This window comes from Poecile atricapillus, chromosome 4 (genome assembly GCF_030490865.1).
Source record: "Poecile atricapillus isolate bPoeAtr1 chromosome 4, bPoeAtr1.hap1, whole genome shotgun sequence".
Classification (NCBI taxonomy): Eukaryota; Metazoa; Chordata; class Aves; order Passeriformes; family Paridae; genus Poecile; species Poecile atricapillus.
The window spans coordinates 28,655,076-28,675,258 of NC_081252.1; the positions used below are offsets into that span (position 1 = coordinate 28,655,076).

The following is a 20,183-nucleotide window of genomic DNA, read 5'->3' on the forward strand; positions in this document are numbered from 1 at the left end:
TTAAGGCTGTGACTCCCATGACATTCTGGCACAGCTGGAGAGATTTAAGAAGTTACCAGCACACATCAGCTCTCCCATGACTGCTTTGTCAGTGCAGAGGCATCTTAGGGTTAGCCACCTTAAGGGATCAGGTGAGAATTCTGAATTTGCTTCAGTGCAAAGTCAGACAGTTTAGTTTAAAAAACTTCCAGCTATGATTCAGAGGTCAAGAGATGTTCTTTCTTTCCTAGCCTGACCACATACCACAGACTTATAAAAAGTCTCCCTCTTCTCTCAAATAATTGGGTAAAAAATATCAGTTGCCACTTTACTAAGAAACAGGATATTAAAGCATAAGAGGCTTGGGAAAAGTATTAATCCTAGCACGTCTCAATCTGGTTTGCCAAGGCAACAGCTTAACGTAGTTTGATACGTCTGTGTTGTTTGGCGGTATTTCAGTAAAAGTGCATCATGATGAGTCATACTCTTAATAAGCAATGTTCTATTCTAGCAGGAAGTGCCTTTCTCACAGCCAAGAGAATAATTCTATTAGTTCCCTGCCACATTCAGAAGTAAAGACAAACAATTTCATCCACCTATTAGGGTGTATTTCCTCAGAATTAGACAAAGAACCATGAAAATGCATAGGATCATTGATCACAGAGTTGGCTAACTTATGACAGGAAAAAGGTTGTCAATAATGTGTCAGACATTCTTCCAAAAGCTGAGACAAAAAAAGGGAGAATAATTGCATCACTATAAGCAGTAAGTTAGTAGGTTTATTGTGCTCTGAAAGTACATCAAAGTAAAAATTTTGTTTTCAGGATCTTCAGTATAAAAGTTGTTGAAGCCAGTCTATAGAAAAAGCATGCCCATCATATTCTGTCATGTTTAATGTATTTAAAAATCTTGCATTGAAGTATCTTATTTTGGAAGGCAGCCCAGTTGTGGTGAGGTTCAAAAGAACTGACAATTCACTGCTTTGAAACCAAAACAATGTGGTTGCTCATATTCATGTCTTATTTTAATCTATGTTCTCCACACTCTGTGCTATGTCCACATTGACAAGTGGTAATGTCCAATAGGAGCAGACTTGCAGAGTGAGAGTTTCTGCCAAGGAAATGGTATCCACTGTACACACTTATAGACGTCTTAGTTCAGCCTGGTTGTAGCCTGTGCCTGTGGATTGAGATGCCCCTTATGGTTGGACCGCATTAGATGTGCTCTTGGAGTGTGTCTTCTGGTAATTACCATCCTCAACAGGATCCAGTTTGTGTCACTTTGAGTGCTCCACCACACAGCCAAGGCATGGGAGATGAGGATTAATGAGTGATTGGTTTCAAAACCTATTTCAAAATTTGAACTAAAATAGTTTAAATAACTTTTGTAGTTGTTTCCTGATTTTTTTTCTCCTCTCTGTTCTGGATACATATTCTTCACATTCCTCTGTATATGGAGGAATATGAAGACTTAGCTTTAGCTATTAGACTCCTTCCTCCCTCTCCTACTGCTGTCCGCACTGGAAGCAACACTGAGAGCAACAGGGAGAAACTGTTTTATTACTCAAGCCTTCCTCCTAGGAAGGCTTTCTCTTTGAGACTGATGACCACCATACTCCATATGATTTGAATCTCAGAGTATTTTTAAAGCTGTGCCAAATACAATGTGGTTTTGGTCCATAGAGCAAAATCCCACGGTGATATGCCCAAAACTCATCTAATTTGGTCCATACAGCTCAGAACCAAGAAGGGCTTCAGGTTTTAGAAATCCATCTGCTGTTAAAAGGCCCTGTTCATGAAATCAGCACATAATTTTTCTCATCATTGAGCATCAATGGAAGTATCTGTCACAGTGGCACAATACTTCAGTGAACAGAACTTGCTCAACTCTTTCCTCCTGGAAAAGATAATTTTCAGCCTGTAGTAAATGCTGAAACAAGCTGTAAGGCTACATTGCATTTTTCCTACTGAAAATGTGATCTCACTTGAGGGCTTAGCATAATACAGATCATGCTAAGCACTTGGAGCTCTGCTTAATGTTAGTGAAAATTGTGAGAGGTCATGATCTCTGGAATCAGGCGCCAAGCATGCAGGATCAAGGTTCAGGCTTGTTAAGGTTTCCCCTTATGTTGCTGGCTAATGAAGACTTGTATTGAGTTCATGAGAAAGCCAGGATGTAATGTGCATTGTTAGCAAGCAGCATTAGCAGTAAGCACAAGGCAGAGAAGGCAGCTAGAGAGCATTTAACCATAGGATGCTGGTGCTTTTCTCACTGCACCCTTACAGTAACTAAAATGTACTGTGGTGGTCCTTGTTCCTCATTGTTTTTTCCCTTATTTGCACCCTGAAACCAACACGCATTAGACAGCCCAGTTAACCTTCACTGCTAGGGGAGAAAACCCAGGGCTGTGTTACTGTGGTAACTGAATCATTTTTCACTTTAAGATGGAGCAGTTCAATGCAATGTATTATGGAACAGCACACTCCGGTCAGGATGAAACATGCAGGATGCCTGACAGCTCAGCGCTTGCTCTGTGAATGAATAGAGAGCTCCCAATTAATGCAGTGTTCAGCTTTTAACTTTAATAATCATTGCTATAACTCTACAGGAATGTTTATAAACATCTCTTTGGACTGGTTGCCACATAGGTATAATTTTCAGTAAATGCCCGACAGGAGTTTTCAGCATTTCTGTTGTTTATTATATGCATTTCCAAAGATGCTGATCAGGGGGCTGCTGCATAAGGGTGTAAGAACTGAACTAATATCTCAGCAGAAGAGATGAAGCGTGCCTTCCCTGCTCAGATTTCTCACATGCACAGAAACAGACAAAAGAGTTTTAGGCTGAGAGAATTATGCTCCATAAGTAAATGGGAAATGAGTGTAGGACTACTTTAGTGCCTCTAAAATTCCCAACTGTTCTTTATGGGAAAATGGTGGTGTGGAGGACTGGAAATGGAAGTGTTCTCCCTCTTCAGTTGTATATAAACCTAGATATTATATAGAAATGTCTGTAATCCATGGTGGTTTTATTTAATTAGGGGAGGGGTGGAGATTTTTCTTCTGTCGTGTGGAGAAAATTCTCTATTCTAGGTCATAACAATTGCCATTTCAGGGTTTTGCAAAACATAAAATTGAAATGGCTAATGGAAGATAGAGTCATTATTCTTGTTATTACCCATTTAAGTTCATATTCATGAAAAGAAGTCAAAAGGAAAACTAACAGGCTTACATTCATCCCTCCTGCCAGCCCATGACACAAAAATGGTCTCCCTTTATTAGTAAAGCTCTCCTGTGTGTTTTCCAGTGAAGGGGCATTAAGCTGGGGCAGTGAATTAGAAGGTTGTGTTTGAAGGGGTGTGAGGTATAGAGATTTCATGCTTTTCCCCTGAGGGAATTTTTGTGCATTAACACTGATATAATGGTGCCTGGCTATGACAAAGATGAGCAGCTGAGAAATACATGTAATAAATAATGCACATAAACACGCAAGATCATTTCTAAGGGAAGTAAAGTGGAAGCCAGCCTTTTTAGCTCACGGCTAATGTGGTGGAATAATAAAACTCCTTCTGAGATGCTGTTGTCTGACTTGACACGCTTTGTTTTTCTCCTTAACAGGGGAAGTGTTCTTGCAGATTAAAGGCCCACTAGAAGACACATATAAAATCTATTGCTATCACCATGATGATGCACACACCATGCTGGAATACTATGAAAAGGATGAAGAACTGAAGAAGCATTTAAGAGACTGTGTACAGTCCTTAAAGTAAGATCTTTTCAAATGATGATTTCCGTCCATAGTCAGTTGCCTGGCAGGGAACATTTTAAATGGATGTAGATGAAAGGTCCCCTGTAAATCCAGAGTTTTATAAGGCTTGCTGGGAGCTCTGGCTTATGCTGCTTTCATGAAAAGATGACAAACCAGGGGCCATGATTAGATTTCTTTCTCTCTAAGATGGCCAAAAATAGCACAAGAAAAGTTGCTCTTTCCTTAGTTTCAGTGTCCCATACTGGCAAAAAAAAAAAAAAAAAAAAAAAAGCTGCATCATATCATGGGCTATTGGGAACACCTTTTCCAGCTCCCAGGAAACTTGCTGCCTCCTGTCTTCAGCAAATCTACTCCTTGAATTGGAGTAGTCTGCTATGGAACTACTCGAGTGCATGGGCAGTTCCGGGCTGCTGCTACAAGGCCCCAGGATCTGGAGCTGCTGTGTAGTTCCCAACTCCTCATGATGGGGGAATTTGAGAGGAAACAGTGGTGGAGCAAGCTGCCAGTTCCCACCAGAGGGAGGTGCTTTGTGCCATTGGTTCCAATGCCAGCCCCTCGGGAAAATGTGTAGAGAACTGGGGATGTTGCCAAATAACTGATCCATCTGTCTTCCAACACAGTTTCCTCCTGCAGCTAGTGGCAGGGACCAGCTGATCCACTCCATGGAGAGTGCTTCTCTTCCCACCCATAAATCCCCTTGCCTCTCATTTTCCCAAAAGCATCACACAGAGCTGTCAGGAGGGAATATGCCACAGATTCAGACCAGAGGTGTGACTCTAGCTCCAGGAAAGGCCCATGATCTCCACATTTGTAGGAGAGATGTCAAATTATCACAAATAAAGGAGTGTACATCAGCAACAGCTATTTCAGCCACACCCTAATTTGTGATTGATCTGCAGAGATCTGTTAAGACTGTTAAGGGAAGTATGTCCAAGTGAAATCTGGAAAGAGTGGTGGAAAAAAATATTAATAGCATTAAAAGAGAAATGTTTGCTTTGAAGACAGGTTATGTTGAGAATGAAGCTTATCTTGTGCAACATGTCTGGCTATGAAATACATAACAAAGTATATATGCAGGGTTCTCAGGTTTTAGCTACCCTGGAAGCTGGAAGAAAGAAATTTTCATATAAACTCAGGTCTTCAGGCTAATGGATGGCCAGGTATTTCCTCTAAGTGGGTTTTTAGTGCTGATGCCTACAATAATCTTTCCTGACTAATCAAGAGAAGCCACTACTGTCGTTCATATATCCGTGCTGGTGAGGCAAGGGGACGTGGAAGGAAATAAAGATAAAAAATTAAGTCCATGTATATTCTAGGGTGGATGTTGCCACTTGAATTCCAGAGGCAGCAAGAGGTGCCCCTGTTCCAAAATCACAGCTGGGCTTTGTGAAGAGAAAGGATATTTTGTGCTGAGCCACTGTAGCCTTTGCTAGCAGGAAGTGACAAGGATTTCCTTACAATGAAGCCTTGTTTTGTCTTATTCTTTCCTGATTAGCTTTTAAACAGGAACCAATGATAAAAGCACTGGTGTGTGTATATTATGTTGTGATTTTTCCCAGTGCCTAAAGATTGCAGTGAATTCAACTATTAAGACCTGAAAGTGCATGCTGAGATTCAGAACTGTGGTCACCTAAAACTGTTGCTGCCCATTGGAGAATATTTGCCTTAGGAAGAAAACTACGCAGGATTGTTACCAAATAAGTTATAGGCTGTTTTCCATTGTGAGACATAACAAATGTGGGGGCTGGTGCTGACTATCATTGAAAAATGTTTACTTGTTAAATATTTTTCTCTTCCCTTGGAAAGAATATTGTTCCATTTTAAAAAATCTTAAATGAGCTGACATAAGTAGGGGCTTCTGTTCCTCCGCTGAGTAATATCTGACATGTGAAAAACAAGTTCTATATCAGGAGCAATTTGAGAGTGGCACTCTGCACATCTGTACAGACAAATCAGATTTAATTAGCTATGTTGAGATTCCTATTCCTTTTGACTGAAGAGGAAAATATCCATCCCAAAATGTAGGTATCTGCATTGGAGACATGTGCAAATCCAATTTCTGTAGAGTCCCGCGTTTCAGCAGTGATTATGCAAACTGGGGATGTTGTTTGCTAGCCTAGCCAAAGAAATGCAGCTGGTAAAAATGAAAGGATGCTGGCAACTACCTGCTCAGCTTTCAGCCTGAAGTAGCTTGGTCAACTATTACAGGGGCAGAGGGACGTCCTAAGCACACAAAATGCTGACAGTGCAGAAGCAATGAAAGCAGCAGCTTCCAGATGCTCAGCTAGGCACTGGTGGGCCAGGAGATAAGAGTGCAGGCAGTCAAAAAAGTGTGGCTGAGGATGTGATGTCAGGAAAGCCTGATGCAGAGATTGAGATGTTTGGTTCTCTTGCATTTGAATGAATTCATGCCATAAGGAAAGTATTTACTCCAGAGAGGTTTCAGTTGTGTAATCTACAAAAAACTTAACAGCTTTATTTGCTCTACACTCTAAAAGGCTGAAATGTATTCTTTTTCTTTTAAAAATACATTTCTATTTAAAGAGAGTAGACAGAAATGTATGTAAAGTTTAAGAATGATGTTTGATTTTACTTTTTGTATCAGTTGCTTGACATTACTTAGAATTGTTAGCAGAGTGATCCAAATTTCCTTCTCTAACAGTGTGAGGACAAGGCTGGGTCTCACAGCCAGAGACAGGTTTCTGACAATCCTTTCTCATTTGGGGCTGTCCATTCAAAAAGTTATAGGGTCAGACTCACCAGTACCCTCAGGCTGTTTTGTGCAGTTCTGCTGATACATAGCAGCCATAAACCTAAATTAACTGGCCAGTTACGGCTACTCTGTGTCATTGGAGTATTTCTGAGGATCTTGTGATCTGTATAAATCCTTTCAGGAGAAATCTAATGCATGTTTTGTTTTCTTCTCTTTTGCAGAAAGATATATGAAGACGAGTAAGTACAATGCCTTTTTTTACATGTAAAATGATCTTTAAAATATTTTTAATTTATCTTTAGTATGTTTAAAACTGTACAGGTAGAAATTTTAAGAACACAAGCCTTTTGTGTCAGGATAACCTGGAGGATTTTCTAGGCCATATGCAGAATGCTCTGAGGTTTGCAAGAGTGTTTGTCAACATCATAGTATCAGTCTTTGAAATCAAATTTCCTGCTACAATTAGGCAGGCTTTCAGGTAAAGCTATTTCTATTTTTATAAGCTCACAACCCCTTCAGTAGCCCTACATGAGAAGCCCACCTTAGGATCTTCCCCAGAGAGCGGCTGGAAGAACATCAGAAAAGAGCAAGCTCATTGCAACTTAGCCAGAAAACTCCCCCAGCCACTGATGAGTTGTATTTAAGGGACTTCAGTGCCAAATGTGACATCTTTGAAAAGCTGTAAAGGAGAATTTACCACAGCTGCAGCTTCTGGACATCCAGCAGATTGGGTTCATTGAAATGTAGTACTGCCTGTAGTTACCTGCAGTGAGAGGTCAGAGGAGGGGTTGTCTGAACTCAAGAGAAAGATTACAACCCCAGACAAAATGTTAGAAGAAAGGAGGAGGAGGAAGTGTGGTCTATACCAGCAGGAGAGGAACAGACCTGTAAAGTCAGAGAATTTGTTAATCAGTCAGCCAATTGCATGTTATAACTATATACTCTGAAATACTTGCATGTTGAAACTCTACTTTTGGGGTTTCAAGCTTTTATCTGTGACAGGAAATAGTTTTTCTCTGTTTTATTTTGATAAGGGACATCCTTGTGTACTCCTGTCCCATAAGGAGTGGGACTCGAAGAGATACAAAATATCCAGAGGGTCACAATATGATCATGTGAGACGGCAGCAGAGGGTCACAATATGATCATGTGAGACGGCAGCACGTATAGGAATCACGCAAGTCTGGCTGTTCTGCCCTGTGTAACCCTAATAGATATGAATGTCTGGTTTTCTCCTTCAAAGAGTTTCCAGTGGAGTGTAGGAGACAACTCACTTTCTGAGTTTAAAAGCACTCTTACAAAGCTGTGCAGAGTGCAATGAGCAGGTTTAGCTGTGGGACCCTCCCTGAGCTTGGCTACCTCACTGGCAGGGCACTCAAGAAGTTCTATCACTTGCAAATCAGAGGTTGCAGCAAATCAAAGGCAACAGCCCCTGGGCAGGACTTCACCCAAAAATCTGATTACTGGCATAAATATATATACAGCATAACTCTCCCCAAATGGCCTGTGATGTTGCTGCTCCCAGACTGCTCTTCATTCAAGCACGATCAAGAAAACAATTACATAAATACCAGACAGTGTTGCCCTTTGCTAGCCCCTCAATAGGTTAAATTCTGCTTGGCTTAACAACTGTGCAGCCTCAGTGAATTCCCTGGGTTTGCTTGAGAGACTTATGGCACAGTGAATGAATTATTTTCCCTACAGGTCTTTTACTAAAATAAAGCCATGCACAGTAGACTATGAAGCCCGAGATTCTGAGTCCTGCACACCATTTCAGAACTGGTAGCTGAGTATCACACCAGCCTCAGCTTGGCTGTAGCATACTGGCTGTCCTGTTTGCCACTGGACCAAGCTGCCTTGTAGCAGGAGCAAATGAAACTAAATCCTGCCTCACCTGCCTCTGTGTAGCTCACCACCACGGGATTTTAAAACAAGTGGGAATGTGTCTGTATCAGTGACTTTATTTTGTCAGGAGGCTGCGCCGTGAAGCTCACTGCAGTTTGCCAGCTGCATTTACTGCAGAGCTACGGTAATAATTTGCTGTGAGATTAGTACAGTTACATGTGACTTAGAATACTTGCTAAATTCAAAATAGCATAGGGGGAAGGCTGAAGCAGCATCAAAAATTAATTATCAGCTTAATTTTCTGCACAATAGATGTCGCATAGCGTTACTCTCTTGCTTGAGCCGTGTGGCAAGGCCGTGTCCTGCCCAGCGACCGGTGGGTCCTAACAGAGTGTATTGCAAACGGGACCCATCCCGGGAGAGTGGCTATCTCAGCTAATCTTGCTGGGGAGAATTAGATGAGTCGAACTTTGTGGCATTTAGTGCCCCAGGGAGTCATTATCTTATAACAAACCTGCTATCTCTCACACCATATTGCAAGACTGTGTCATGCAGATACGAACAGAGGGCTGTTTATCACTTGGGCAGCTGTCCAAAGTGCAAGTATATAAAGAGAATACACTTGAAGATTTTTCCATTCATGAGACAGCTTTTATAGATTTGCATTCATAGGGCTTTTCAGAGAAAACAATAACAATTTAAGTTGGTTTTTTTTTTTTTTTTTATTGCTGCCAGAAGCTGAAAGAAGGAAAAACAACTCTCTATTTAATGTAAGATACAGGGGAAATGAGGGGGATTGAAATGATGAGAAGGTTTCAGGACATGAAGAAGCCTTAAAAGGCATCTACTGTTAATTTTTTTTCATGCAGAACTTTTTTGCAGATAATGCCTGTTTGAGAGAGATGGTTTAAATATGCAGATGTCTCTTCTCAAAGGCATTCAAATTGTTAGTTAATTAGTCAGCAAGTAAGGATTGGCTCTTGTACTTTTTACACATCTAAAAGTAGGAATGAAGGGGTTTTTTTTCTTTTATGCTTTCTGTTGCACAAAACAATAGATGTCAGCCTGCAAAACCATGTGGCTGTTCCCTATTTTTTGTATTTTCCTTCTACATTGTGTTATTTCATCTTTCCATATGCAGAAATCCTTCTTTGTCTACCCTTAACTCTTGCATAGTTAATGTTGTAAAACCTTTCCTGCTCCAAAAGAGCCTTTTTGGGCATGCAAATGGAAAGCTTCCTCTGCTTTATTGCCTTCCACACTCTTATCAGCAGCTCATGTTAAGTTTCAGTGGGGAGGTGCCAGGTAGCTGTTGCTGGAGCTGTGCCTGGTTTGCTGAGGAGTGTGCTGTCATGAGGGGAGGTCGTGAACATGTCTGTTCTGCTGCTGGAACGTCAGCAGTTGCTGGCCCTGGTCTTGGCCACCTGGTGTTACCCGTCCTGGGGAGACCTCATGTTTCTACCAGCCACATGGAAGGTAATGAAAGCACACATGTGGTTCACTCCTTTCCCGTTCCCTTCGAGGCTGTTGTGACAGCCCACAAACTGCACAGCCTCTCCCATTCCAGCCTGGAGAGTGTAAGTGAAGGCTTTTGTCGGGAGCAGGGCTGGAGCGTGAGTTCAGCTGGCTGGGGCCCAAGAGCTCAGGGGGATCTTCATGGCCTGAGCCACTTGAATGCCTGGGATGCTGCTCTGCTGCCCCTGCCCAGCCAGCAGGGATTGAGCCTAGAGCCACAGAGCATCCCTGTGCCCATGCTGGAAGCTGGGACTGTCCTTCTCTCATCCTTCTGCCACCCTGGCCAGTCACCTGCTTTCCCTTTACGTAAAGGAGTCTTCCAGCAGGTTGGATCAAGCCTGTGTGAATATCCTGTGTGTTCAGCATTTCCCCAGGACAGATTTGGTACCCTTTGGAAGCTGAGGCATCATTAGAAATAACTGACTGGTAGCCAGCAGAGAAAAGCCACCGGTGAAAGGCCATAAAGCCTAAGGGTCACTGTGCCAAGTCAGGGGTGTTGTGAGAAGGGATGCACTGCGAACAGGCATCCCAGTTACTCACAGCGTGGAGATGTTGCAATTTTAAGCCCGAGGGCCCAGAGCAGGATGTAACAGCCCTGCTCACATGCATTTCTCAAACTTCCTGTTATTTGTTCTTCCACCTACATGTCCCTTCCTGGGTTCTGTGATGTGTGAGTTATGCCACACGCACCTTTAGACTGAGGGGGACAGTTTCAGAGGTAATGTCTAACCAATAGTCTACAAAGTTCTGAAAACAGAAAATTCAGGGAGCTGGGGTGTATTTCTCATTGAGGGGGTGACAGGAAGGTTTCGTTTACAACACCCCTGTTCCCTCACAGATGTATCTTCTTTTTTGACTGGAGTGGTAATTGCAATTCAAGGAATTTCTCATTTTGTGACAATTATTTTGGTGTAAATTACAGAGGAAAGCCAAATCTAATGGATCTGGGATCCCTATTGATCAAACCAGTGCAACGGCTGATGAAATATCCTTTGTTACTCCATGAGCTCTTGAATTCAACTCCTGCTTCTCACCCTGACCATGAGGCCCTACAAGAGGCCCTTTTAACTATGAAAAACATTAATGTGAACATCAATGAACTTAAAAGGAGGAAAGATTTAGGTAAGAAAAGAGCCCAGAAAGTTATTTCTTTGTAGGTTTGAGCTGGCCATTACAAGACATGTTTCAGCTCCAGATACTTCACTACATCAGTTTTGGCTGGTGCCACCCAAGTTGCGTAATACATTGAGTTTCAAGAGGGTAACAATGTCTTAATGTCCCTTGTCCTCAGCCAACTATTTTACCTGACTGGTAACTCCAGTATGAAAAAAGGGAAAGAATTAATGTTATAGTGTCTGTAATGCAGTTGCAAACACTGCTAATAATTAAGATATATTAATAGAAATTTTGTTTTTAGATTTGCCAGGTTGAAGTCCTAACTTAATTCTTCCCAAAGTTAGTGTTGATAATGGGGTTTTCATCCTCTTGAGCATTTTCACACAAGATTACTCCAAATGACATCGAAGTGTCTGCTCTCAAATTGTTTCATATTTGTGTGCCTGTCCCTGTGAAAAGTCCTGCGAATACAGACTACTAATGTAATGAAAGTCTCTGTCTGCAGTGCTGAAGTATAGGAAGAATGATGATGATGAAACCCTTAAAGAAAAGTTTTCCCGACTGAATATTCACTCCATTAGCAAGAAATCCAAGAGGGTCACCAGCCATCTGAAAATACTGACAAGGGGAGAACCTCAGGTACTTACTCATCCAACTGCAGATTTGCACTGATAACTTCAGTTCTGCTTTTGCACATTTGCATTTTTCAAAATGTGATGGAAATGGAGTTTGTGGTGTTGCTTTTTTTCCTGCCTAATTTATAAAGTCATTTTCTGACTGTCACAGAAGACAGGAAAGAGCTTTGTGATTGAAATAGAAAATAATGTAATGTGTTCTCCACCTTTTCCTTTTTTACACAAGAGTTTCTCAAACTTCTTTAGCAGAGAGGAAGTCAGCAGTAGTTTTGTGAAACTCAGCCTGAGGTCAGCATTTTGCAGATACCCTGGCAACAATTATTGTCGGGGCTGAGAATGTGTTCAGTCCATCTTGGTCATGTTATAGCATAAAGGTTTGGAATCCACCAAGGAAGATGAGCAATACCTCTAATTAGGAAAGACCACAGGGTTTGCCTCTACTTGTGCAAAGACCTGGAACCATCAGCTATGAAGACAAAGAACTCTATGATGAGTCTGATGGGTGTTGGGTGGCCAAAAGTAAAATGCTCCTTCATAATTTCAAAGTTGTAATTCAAAACCTAGCAGAATAAACATTTTCAGGAAAGCTTAAATCGACATCTCAAAGAAAATCAATTACAAATGACCTTGAAAGTGATATCCAGTGTACCTCACTGCATGAGATGGCTGATTATACAAGGTCACTTGCCTTTCTAGATGTGACTTTACAAGATACATGCCATTTTTTCCTGGTTTGTTTTTTATCAGTGTTTCCCCTCTTTCTCTGATCCAAACCACCCACATATAATTTTTTTTTCTGTTCATTTATTTATACAGTAGAAATTTTTGTATTCAGAATGTGACAGACAACAGAAAGGCTATAAAGTCAGAGAAAAAGAGAACTAAATTTGATTAAGAGGATATGTGATTTTTCTTTTTCTTTTTCTTTTTTTTTTTTTTTATTTATAAACTTCTGGTTTGCGGTGTTTCTTTTTTGTTTTGTTTCTAATTAAGCTTAAGACATTTGAGGATCATTTTAGCATCAGAGTGCATCTGTTAGAGATTCAGCCGTCTCTCCTGCCTAATTAGACTGAGAAAGTTCCCAACTCACGTCTTGAAACGCCCTGAGATCCTCACGGCAAAACCACTAAGTCGTGACTTGAGATTTCTGAAGGCCCTGCAGGAAAAGACGGGCAGAAATGACCTCGTTTTCAGGGTGTTCCCGGCTGGCATCAAGAAGTTTCCCGAGGCCATTCCCGGCTGCCGGCGTTTCCAGAGGAAAGGCTCTGGGATAAGAGCTCCATCTACAGCCGGCCTGCAGGAGAGCGCCCCGGCACCGCGGCTGCGGCCACGACTCCGAAATAAATTTTTTTACTTTTTCCTTTTCGTCCGAAATATTTTTTTTTTCTTTTTCTTTTCTTCTGAAATACTTTTTTTTTTTTTCTTCCTTTTTCTTTTCCTCCATCCTTTCCTCAGGCGGGGCTAAAGCACACAGGAAAAAGAAGCGTTTTGTCGGCACACACCGGTGGGCTTGAAGTAAAGCAACTCCCTGCTTCCACAAGGATTAAAAATGAAATTCTCTGCCGTCTTGCCCAGTGGTTTTGACTTTTCTTGAATTACAGATGGAGCCTGGGAGAATTAGGGGTTGATCTATTTTCAAAGGGAGGAGTTCAGGGATTTTTCTAGCAGTGCTCTGGATGTTTCTTTCATTAGCCAGGCTCTTTTGGGCTGCCAAAATAACAGAGCAAATGTCTATTTTAGGTGAAAGATGGAACTTTTAATAAGGAAGAAAAGTTGTTTCAAAGTCTAGAGAAGACTGTGAAATTGTGTGTGAAGAACATTTCGCTGTGTTCGCAACATCTCCAGGTGGGTATGGGCCTTTTTTGCAGTCTGTGGTCACAAACTCTGTCCCCAACCAGTTTGACACACTTTTCTGCCACTGGCTGGGCAACACCAAATTATTTATAAGCAGGGCTGTCTACATCAGAATATTAAATAAATAAGCTGTGCTGCCACTGCATTGCTGAGCCCATGGCAAAGAAGTTTTGAAGCCCACTCTTTCACATTTTTCCCCCGACAGAAGCAGGTTCTGTGGAGACCCACAGGTGCAGTGCAGAGAAGAAGATGCTGTCTGGTGGCACGGTCAGGACTTTCAATCTTTGTTGAAGCCATCACCCCATCTGCTGCAGTGGAGCACCAGCTGCTTCTCATTAAAGATTGAAGAACTGAGCTGCAGCCACATGAATTAAAATGTCCTGAACAACATATTCTGGATGGAAGGACTCCTTCCTTTTTCCCGTGTTTAGGTTGTGTTGAGGGCTAGCATTAGATGTACAGAGTGCTCGAGTTCTCTAAAACGTCTCTGCTTCAGCCCTCCTCTCCAAAGATGAGGGCTGGCTCGTGACTCGTCAGCCTGCCCCCTCCCACAGACTACTTGCCATCTTTGTAGATGGCATGAGGCCTGTCAAAGTGTAAGTGTGCCCTAGCCAGGCAGGAGGTTGTTTGAGAGACAGGCAAGATCAATAACCAGCTGGCAGGGGCTTATCACAAACGCACCTTGTTTGGTTCTGCAAACAGGAAAGGCCAGGGAGCTCAGCCAACCAGGGTTGGTGCCTGGAATGGCACTGACAGCTCCTTATGCAAACAGATCCACACATCATTCAGATTTAAATTCTGAGTAACTGAAATACACCACTGTAGTCCTACTTAGTCCCCCAGAAGACAATTTTGAAGATGCATGGTAAGCTGGCTTCTCACTGAGGAGTAGCTGACTTCCAGTGGGATATTCATTAGTTTAGGGCATAGTTCTTTCAGTTGAACATCAACAACTTGATTCTTAAGTAGTTTGCATTGAAAATAGATAAAGCACAGGAAAATATTATCACAGTAAACAACCTCACAATGACTGGAAACTGCACAGCAGCTGCACAGGTGCCAGAGATGGAAAATACTTCTGATTCCATCAGTATTATTGCAGTAGCTGCATGAATGAATGCAGCATATTAAAATGGATCGTAATAGTTTCATCTTCCTACCATCTTTTCATTTAGGATTCTATACATCTGGCTGCCCAGAATATAACTGAGCTTCAGGAAATCCTGCAAGATAAAGATGACAAAGTCAATGACTGTTCAGAAAACCAAACCAACACTGCAAATTTGTGTGAAGACTTTGTAAGTTAATGCAATGTCCAGTGTTATACAGCTATCTGTATGTCTGAGGAAACAGTTGTATGTGAGGAAGACTAGGATAGAAAAGAGAAAAAAAAAAAAACAGTTTAGGAATCTCCTGGGAAAGATAAGTGGGGGTTTTGTTTGAATTTCTGTAAGAACTAAGATAAAATACAATATAAATGCATTGTGTTTTCCTTAGAAGAACTAAAGAAAACTTGTCAAGCTCAATTCCTGAGCTTATACTAAAACCTTTGAATTTGTATGTGTTAAATTTGCATCACCTGAACAATCCTGTATTTGTTTCACCTGACCTTCAGAAAAGAGCAGCAGATTGTTGGCTTGCTACTTTTGTTACCAGCAATTGCAGTTTGAGTGACTTTTGTGATTGATATCGTGCTTGTGTACTGTTAGCTCCTGGCATCACAGATCTGTAAAATCTCAGATTTATTAACTGGATAAAGGCCTCTCAGATCATCAAGTCCAGATATTAACATAGTGCTGTCAAATCCTTCATATAGAGAAACCATGAAAAATCCAAATATAGCCCATAGTAATTAATAACACAATTTAAAAAATAGTAATAGTCTTTCAACTAGTCTTCTGTTTTCAGAATTAAAATGAACACTAATGCCTGGCTCTCAGAAGATACTTAAATGTCTCTTCAAAATGGGACAGGCTGCTTCTTCAAACAGCTGCTCAAGCTGGAAAAATTCAGAAGTGGAAGGTTTCTTATACTTTCCTAGTTTAGTGCTGACTCAAATACAGCCATTCAGTCCTTTCCAAAACACTGAAAACAGAGTCTGCCAGGAAACAGAAGGCTCTTTGACAGACTACAACCTCCAGGATAATGAAAGGGAAGTAAGGTGATGTATTTCCTTTCCTTTGAAATTCCCACATGTGAAAAGTATCTGAAAAATTAATCTCAGTAATCAGAACGATATTTTCGATGTCTTTACAGTGAATGATTGCTTAAAGTGTGAAATAACACCTCTCTATCATTGCTGTGGTGAGTGTGTCCAATATGGAAGCTGCCCTCATATTCAGAAACATAAAAGAAAAGTAGAAGTAATTCCACAATAGATGAAACAGAAAACTTCTTTTTAGAAAAGAAATTTTAACATCTATTGTTTCATGATCTAGCTACGCTGAAGGTCTATGTAATTAAAAAAAAAACAAAAAACAACAAAACCCTAACAACTTAATTTTATTTATTTTAACTGTGGACATTTTTATTAACAATTGCTAATTTATACTTAATATCTGTTTATTTCTGTGACTTGGATGTACAAGATGACAAGGATTCCCCTTCGTCTGCACATGGGTTTTTTAAAACACCCTTGGTTTGACATTACATAATGAGTAGATGTTCTTACTGAACAACCCACAGTGTTCCTCAAATGTTTTCCTGAAAGGTTATTATCAAGGGAAATCTCAGCAATGGGCTCAGGTTAATTGTTTGGTATTTTTTACCTTTGTGCATTTGTCATTAATGTATACCTTCCTCTCTCATTAGAGTTTTTGGAAAATTTTCAGGGCAGAAATTCCCAGTAGCCTCTTTTTCAGAGGTCAGGTCCAGCAGTTTGGAAGAATTGTTTTCTTTAATGCATCAAAAATTGGTTCACTAAACACAGCCCAGTTTTTCAGGTGGAAATAAAATAGGAGCTATTTAGCCAGTGTACATCATCTTGGCCTTGGAGAGCAAGTCTGGGGCTAAAATGGATCTGTCCTCAACTGTGGTATGTTTTTGAGAATGCAGAGGCAGCTGCTTTTTTATTCTCACATCCAACCCAACAACTTAATTCACACAGAATGTCCAAGAGCTTTTAATATGATGATGAATTTCACTCACTACAAGCCTGTGCTGTATTTGAACAAATGACTTACAAAAAATTAATTTTATTTCATGCAATATTAATCCCTTGAGACAATTAGAGACTAATGGAAAAGTCTGAGGAAGATTTTTTTTACCAGGTGTCTAATTTTGTTGATTACTAGATATAAAACCAACAAGCATAACCTAATTTAATCAAATCAAGTGATTGTTTGTGTTTGCTTAAACAGGAATTGAGTTACAGCTGTTTCCAGGAGAGAAAAAAAAAAAAAATAAAAAAGAAAAAAAAGAAAAAAGGAAAGCAGTTTTGAGAGAATTCAAGGCTGCCACTTAATAAGACCTCATTAGCTTTAGACTGTATATTGGTGTGGGCCTTCCAGCTAAGGAAATCCCAGTTTTATTTGAGCACTTGACCAATCCTTGCTGTTTTCCCCCAGTGTCAGCTCCCCAGGGGCAGTACCTGAGGCTGCATGCTCCAAGGGACCACTGCCATTAGCAGACAATGTAAGCTGAAAAACTTCTAAGAATCTAAGGATGCTGGACCCTGCTTGAAAGTGCCTCTGGCAGCAATGCTTTGAAGAGTGATTAACAGATTGCTTGATGGGCTGCCATCAGGCTCAACCCCTTCTGACATCTGAAGGACTGTATGAATAAGGCAATGAGTAGGTTTGGTTTATATTTTCCAGATGGCTCAGCTGAACAAGCTTGTCTTGACTCCTCTCTCAGCACTGCAAGCCCTGTTTCCAGGCCCTCAGAAGCTCATCCAGAAGCGCTATGACAAGTTGTTGGACTACAACAGCTACCTTCAGAGGTCAGCTGGAGAAGAGCTGGACCTGGCAAAGAAAGACTATGAGGCTCTAAATGCACAGCTAGTGGAAGAACTTCAGGTATTCAACAGAACAGCCAACAAGATTGTGTTGAACTGTCTGCATTGCTTCATCACCCTCCTCAGGAATATTATGTTTGCAGCACTTCAATCAAACTCTGCTGTTGTGGTGCCTGTTCCCGTAAGTACATTAGAAACAGGTGTAGTAGCTTAATTTGTCTTTTTTTTCTTTCTGTATGCTTTGGCTAAAGTTATGTAGGACACATCTACAAAGCTATACTGATTTACTGATTTTGTGATTTTGCTTGAACTGCTGAGCACAGTCAGATTTGGTTTTTTTTCCCCTTGCAAGCTCAGTAAAGACTAAGTTCATAGAACTAAAACAGTTTGGTTGGAAGGGACCTTAAAGGCCATCTAGTTCCAATTCCCCTGCCACTAACAGGGATACTTTCCACTAGACCAGGTTGCTTAAAGCCCCATCCAACCCAACCTTTAAAGCTTCCAGGGATAAGGAACTCACAGCTTCCTTGCAGAAGCCATTTCAGAGCCTCACCAGGCTCACAGTAAAGTAATGTAAATCTGCCCTCTTTCAGTTTAAAGCCATTCCCCCTTGTCCTGTCACTACCAGTCCTTGTAAAATGTCCCTCTGCAGCTTTCCTGTAGGCCCCCTTTATGTACTGAAGGCCACAGCAAGGTCACTCTGGAGTGAGTTTTGAGAAACTTAAGTTCTGAACTTCTGTCAGACCTGGGCTTTTCATCGAGAATGATCCTAATGGAGCTGTTCCCACTGCTGCAGTGATGGTAATGGCAAGAATATTACAGGAAGGCAAAAAGAAGACACCTGCTAGCATTTCTTAGCATGTACCCCTACTAGCCCAGAAAACACAGGAAATTATAAGAAAGTACATAAACACCTCCTTTGCTGCTAGATCTGCAGATTCACAGATGACTGCAAAAGAGAAACAAGTTAGGAGATCTCATGAAATAATTTTTACAAAGATCAAGTTGCTTTAAAACCCAAATATGATGCAGAGACTCCTGCAGATATCTCTCGGCAGTAAGGAATAGCCTTGCTTGGAGGACTTGAACCCCCTGGGAAACACGGCTGCAGCAATACCTTCCACACATACAAATCCACTCACCTGAACTGAAGCAAGGCTGCTTGGAAAACACACTCTAGTAAGGCAATTCTCGAGTATTCCTTTCCATCAAAGCTGGAACAGAGCACATCATAGTAAAGAGCAGCTGAAAAATTAAGCACACAAGGTCAGGATCAAAACATAGAGCTGTAGTATTTAATGGGAAAATGAAGGCTTTTTCTGTATGAAGAAATTTCATCCCTGTAATTTGATGTTTTCATGTCTTGAAAGCTGTTGTATTGGGCATTGTTTTCTGTGAGGGTCTGGCTACAAAAATTACCTTATTTTTCTTTTTTTTTTCCTGTATACATCAGCAAATGCATTTGGTATTAGGCATAGCTGAAAAGCACTTATTCAGTGCCACAGACAGAGACTCAGTTACCCAACAATTTTTAACCTGTTGGCAGCTCTCAGTTACACAAACACACAGCTGTGGGGTAAACTACTCCAAGCCTTGCAGCACATTGGCCACTCTGATAGCTGCTGAGATACCCATTTGCATCTGAAAGCAGGTGGCTCAGTAGCATAAATGCAAGGCTCTTCATTTTCATCACCATTTAGAATATTTTTAATAATTTAATTTCAATTGCTATGTCTTTTAAGTGTAATAGCATCTATTAGAAACTTTCTTTAAGCAAAGACCTTTCTTCTCTTTACATCTCATGCGTAGAGAGTGCACTGCTTATGGGCTCTGCAGAAAATAGGCATAACTTGTCAGATTTCCTGACTCCTAGCATTCAGCCAATTAAATTAAATCTGCTCTCTCCAATCTCCCTACCATTTTGTACATGAGATCTAACCCACATTTGTGTTTGCAGCTGTCCTCCTCAAGCATCTGTGAAGTGCAGAATCAATTGATAGAGGAGGTTCACAAGCTGAATTTTGTAAAAGAAAACAGCAGTGCAACCTTTATTGAGAGAAAATTGAGCTTGGAAAGAAAGAAACCTGTTCCTTCTCCGGTGAGTACCATACATCCAAATTGTGTATGAAGCATCCTCTTTTGATCACTTTTGAAACAAATCCATTTTTATGCTACCTAAATTGGGCTTTGTCTCATCACTGTGATTCTGAATCAAGTTGTTGGAGTGAAGTTTTCATTGAACAGTAACTTCTGAAGATTTTTCGCTTTTTTGCATGTTAATATCTTGAAAATCCACTTGAAATTACCTCTGATTGCCCTTAGGCCTTTAAGCACATGGTAAGGCTAAGGTATATGTAAACTTTGGTAACTTCTTCTGTTAAATACTCTTATAGTGCATCTTAGTCTTCTAATTCAGAAGATTTTTTTTTCTTGTGCTCAGCTGTGGTTATGCATACTGGTGTTTACACATATGTGCACAAACATACACACCCACAGCAGAAGATTCAGAAAATCCACTAGGAAATATGTGTTCCCAATCTTATCAGATGCTTCTGGAGGTTTTAGGAGTAGGAGTTTACAGTGAATTAAGGACTTGGGTGCAGGTTTACAGGAGAAGCTGGGGCAGTTGTGGAATTCCTTTTAGCATCAGTGAAGGTACAGTGAAGCTCTTGCTTCTGTGGTATGTTAAGATCCCATTGATGTGCAGCACCCCCCTCCCTGCCCTCTAACCAAACCCTGAAATGAATATGCTTCCAGCAGTTAATGGCATCTTGCCCTCATTTAGAGAGGCAATTTAACACAA

At 40.9% G+C, this 20,183-nt stretch overlaps 1 protein-coding gene across 1 annotated transcript in view; it reads left to right on the forward strand.

Annotated features, from left to right (window-relative positions):
- Positions 1–20,183, forward strand: part of ARHGEF38 (Rho guanine nucleotide exchange factor 38) — a 42,878-nt gene that overhangs the window by 14,534 nt on the left and 8,161 nt on the right. The window contains exons 4-11 of the mRNA XM_058838263.1: positions 3,597–3,744; positions 6,682–6,699; positions 10,743–10,942; positions 11,442–11,575; positions 13,312–13,416; positions 14,601–14,723; positions 17,241–17,561; positions 19,338–19,478. Coding sequence (XP_058694246.1) covers positions 3,597–3,744; positions 6,682–6,699; positions 10,743–10,942; positions 11,442–11,575; positions 13,312–13,416; positions 14,601–14,723; positions 17,241–17,561; positions 19,338–19,478 — 1,190 coding nt within the window. The remainder of the gene's footprint in view (positions 1–3,596; positions 3,745–6,681; positions 6,700–10,742; positions 10,943–11,441; positions 11,576–13,311; positions 13,417–14,600; positions 14,724–17,240; positions 17,562–19,337; positions 19,479–20,183) is intronic.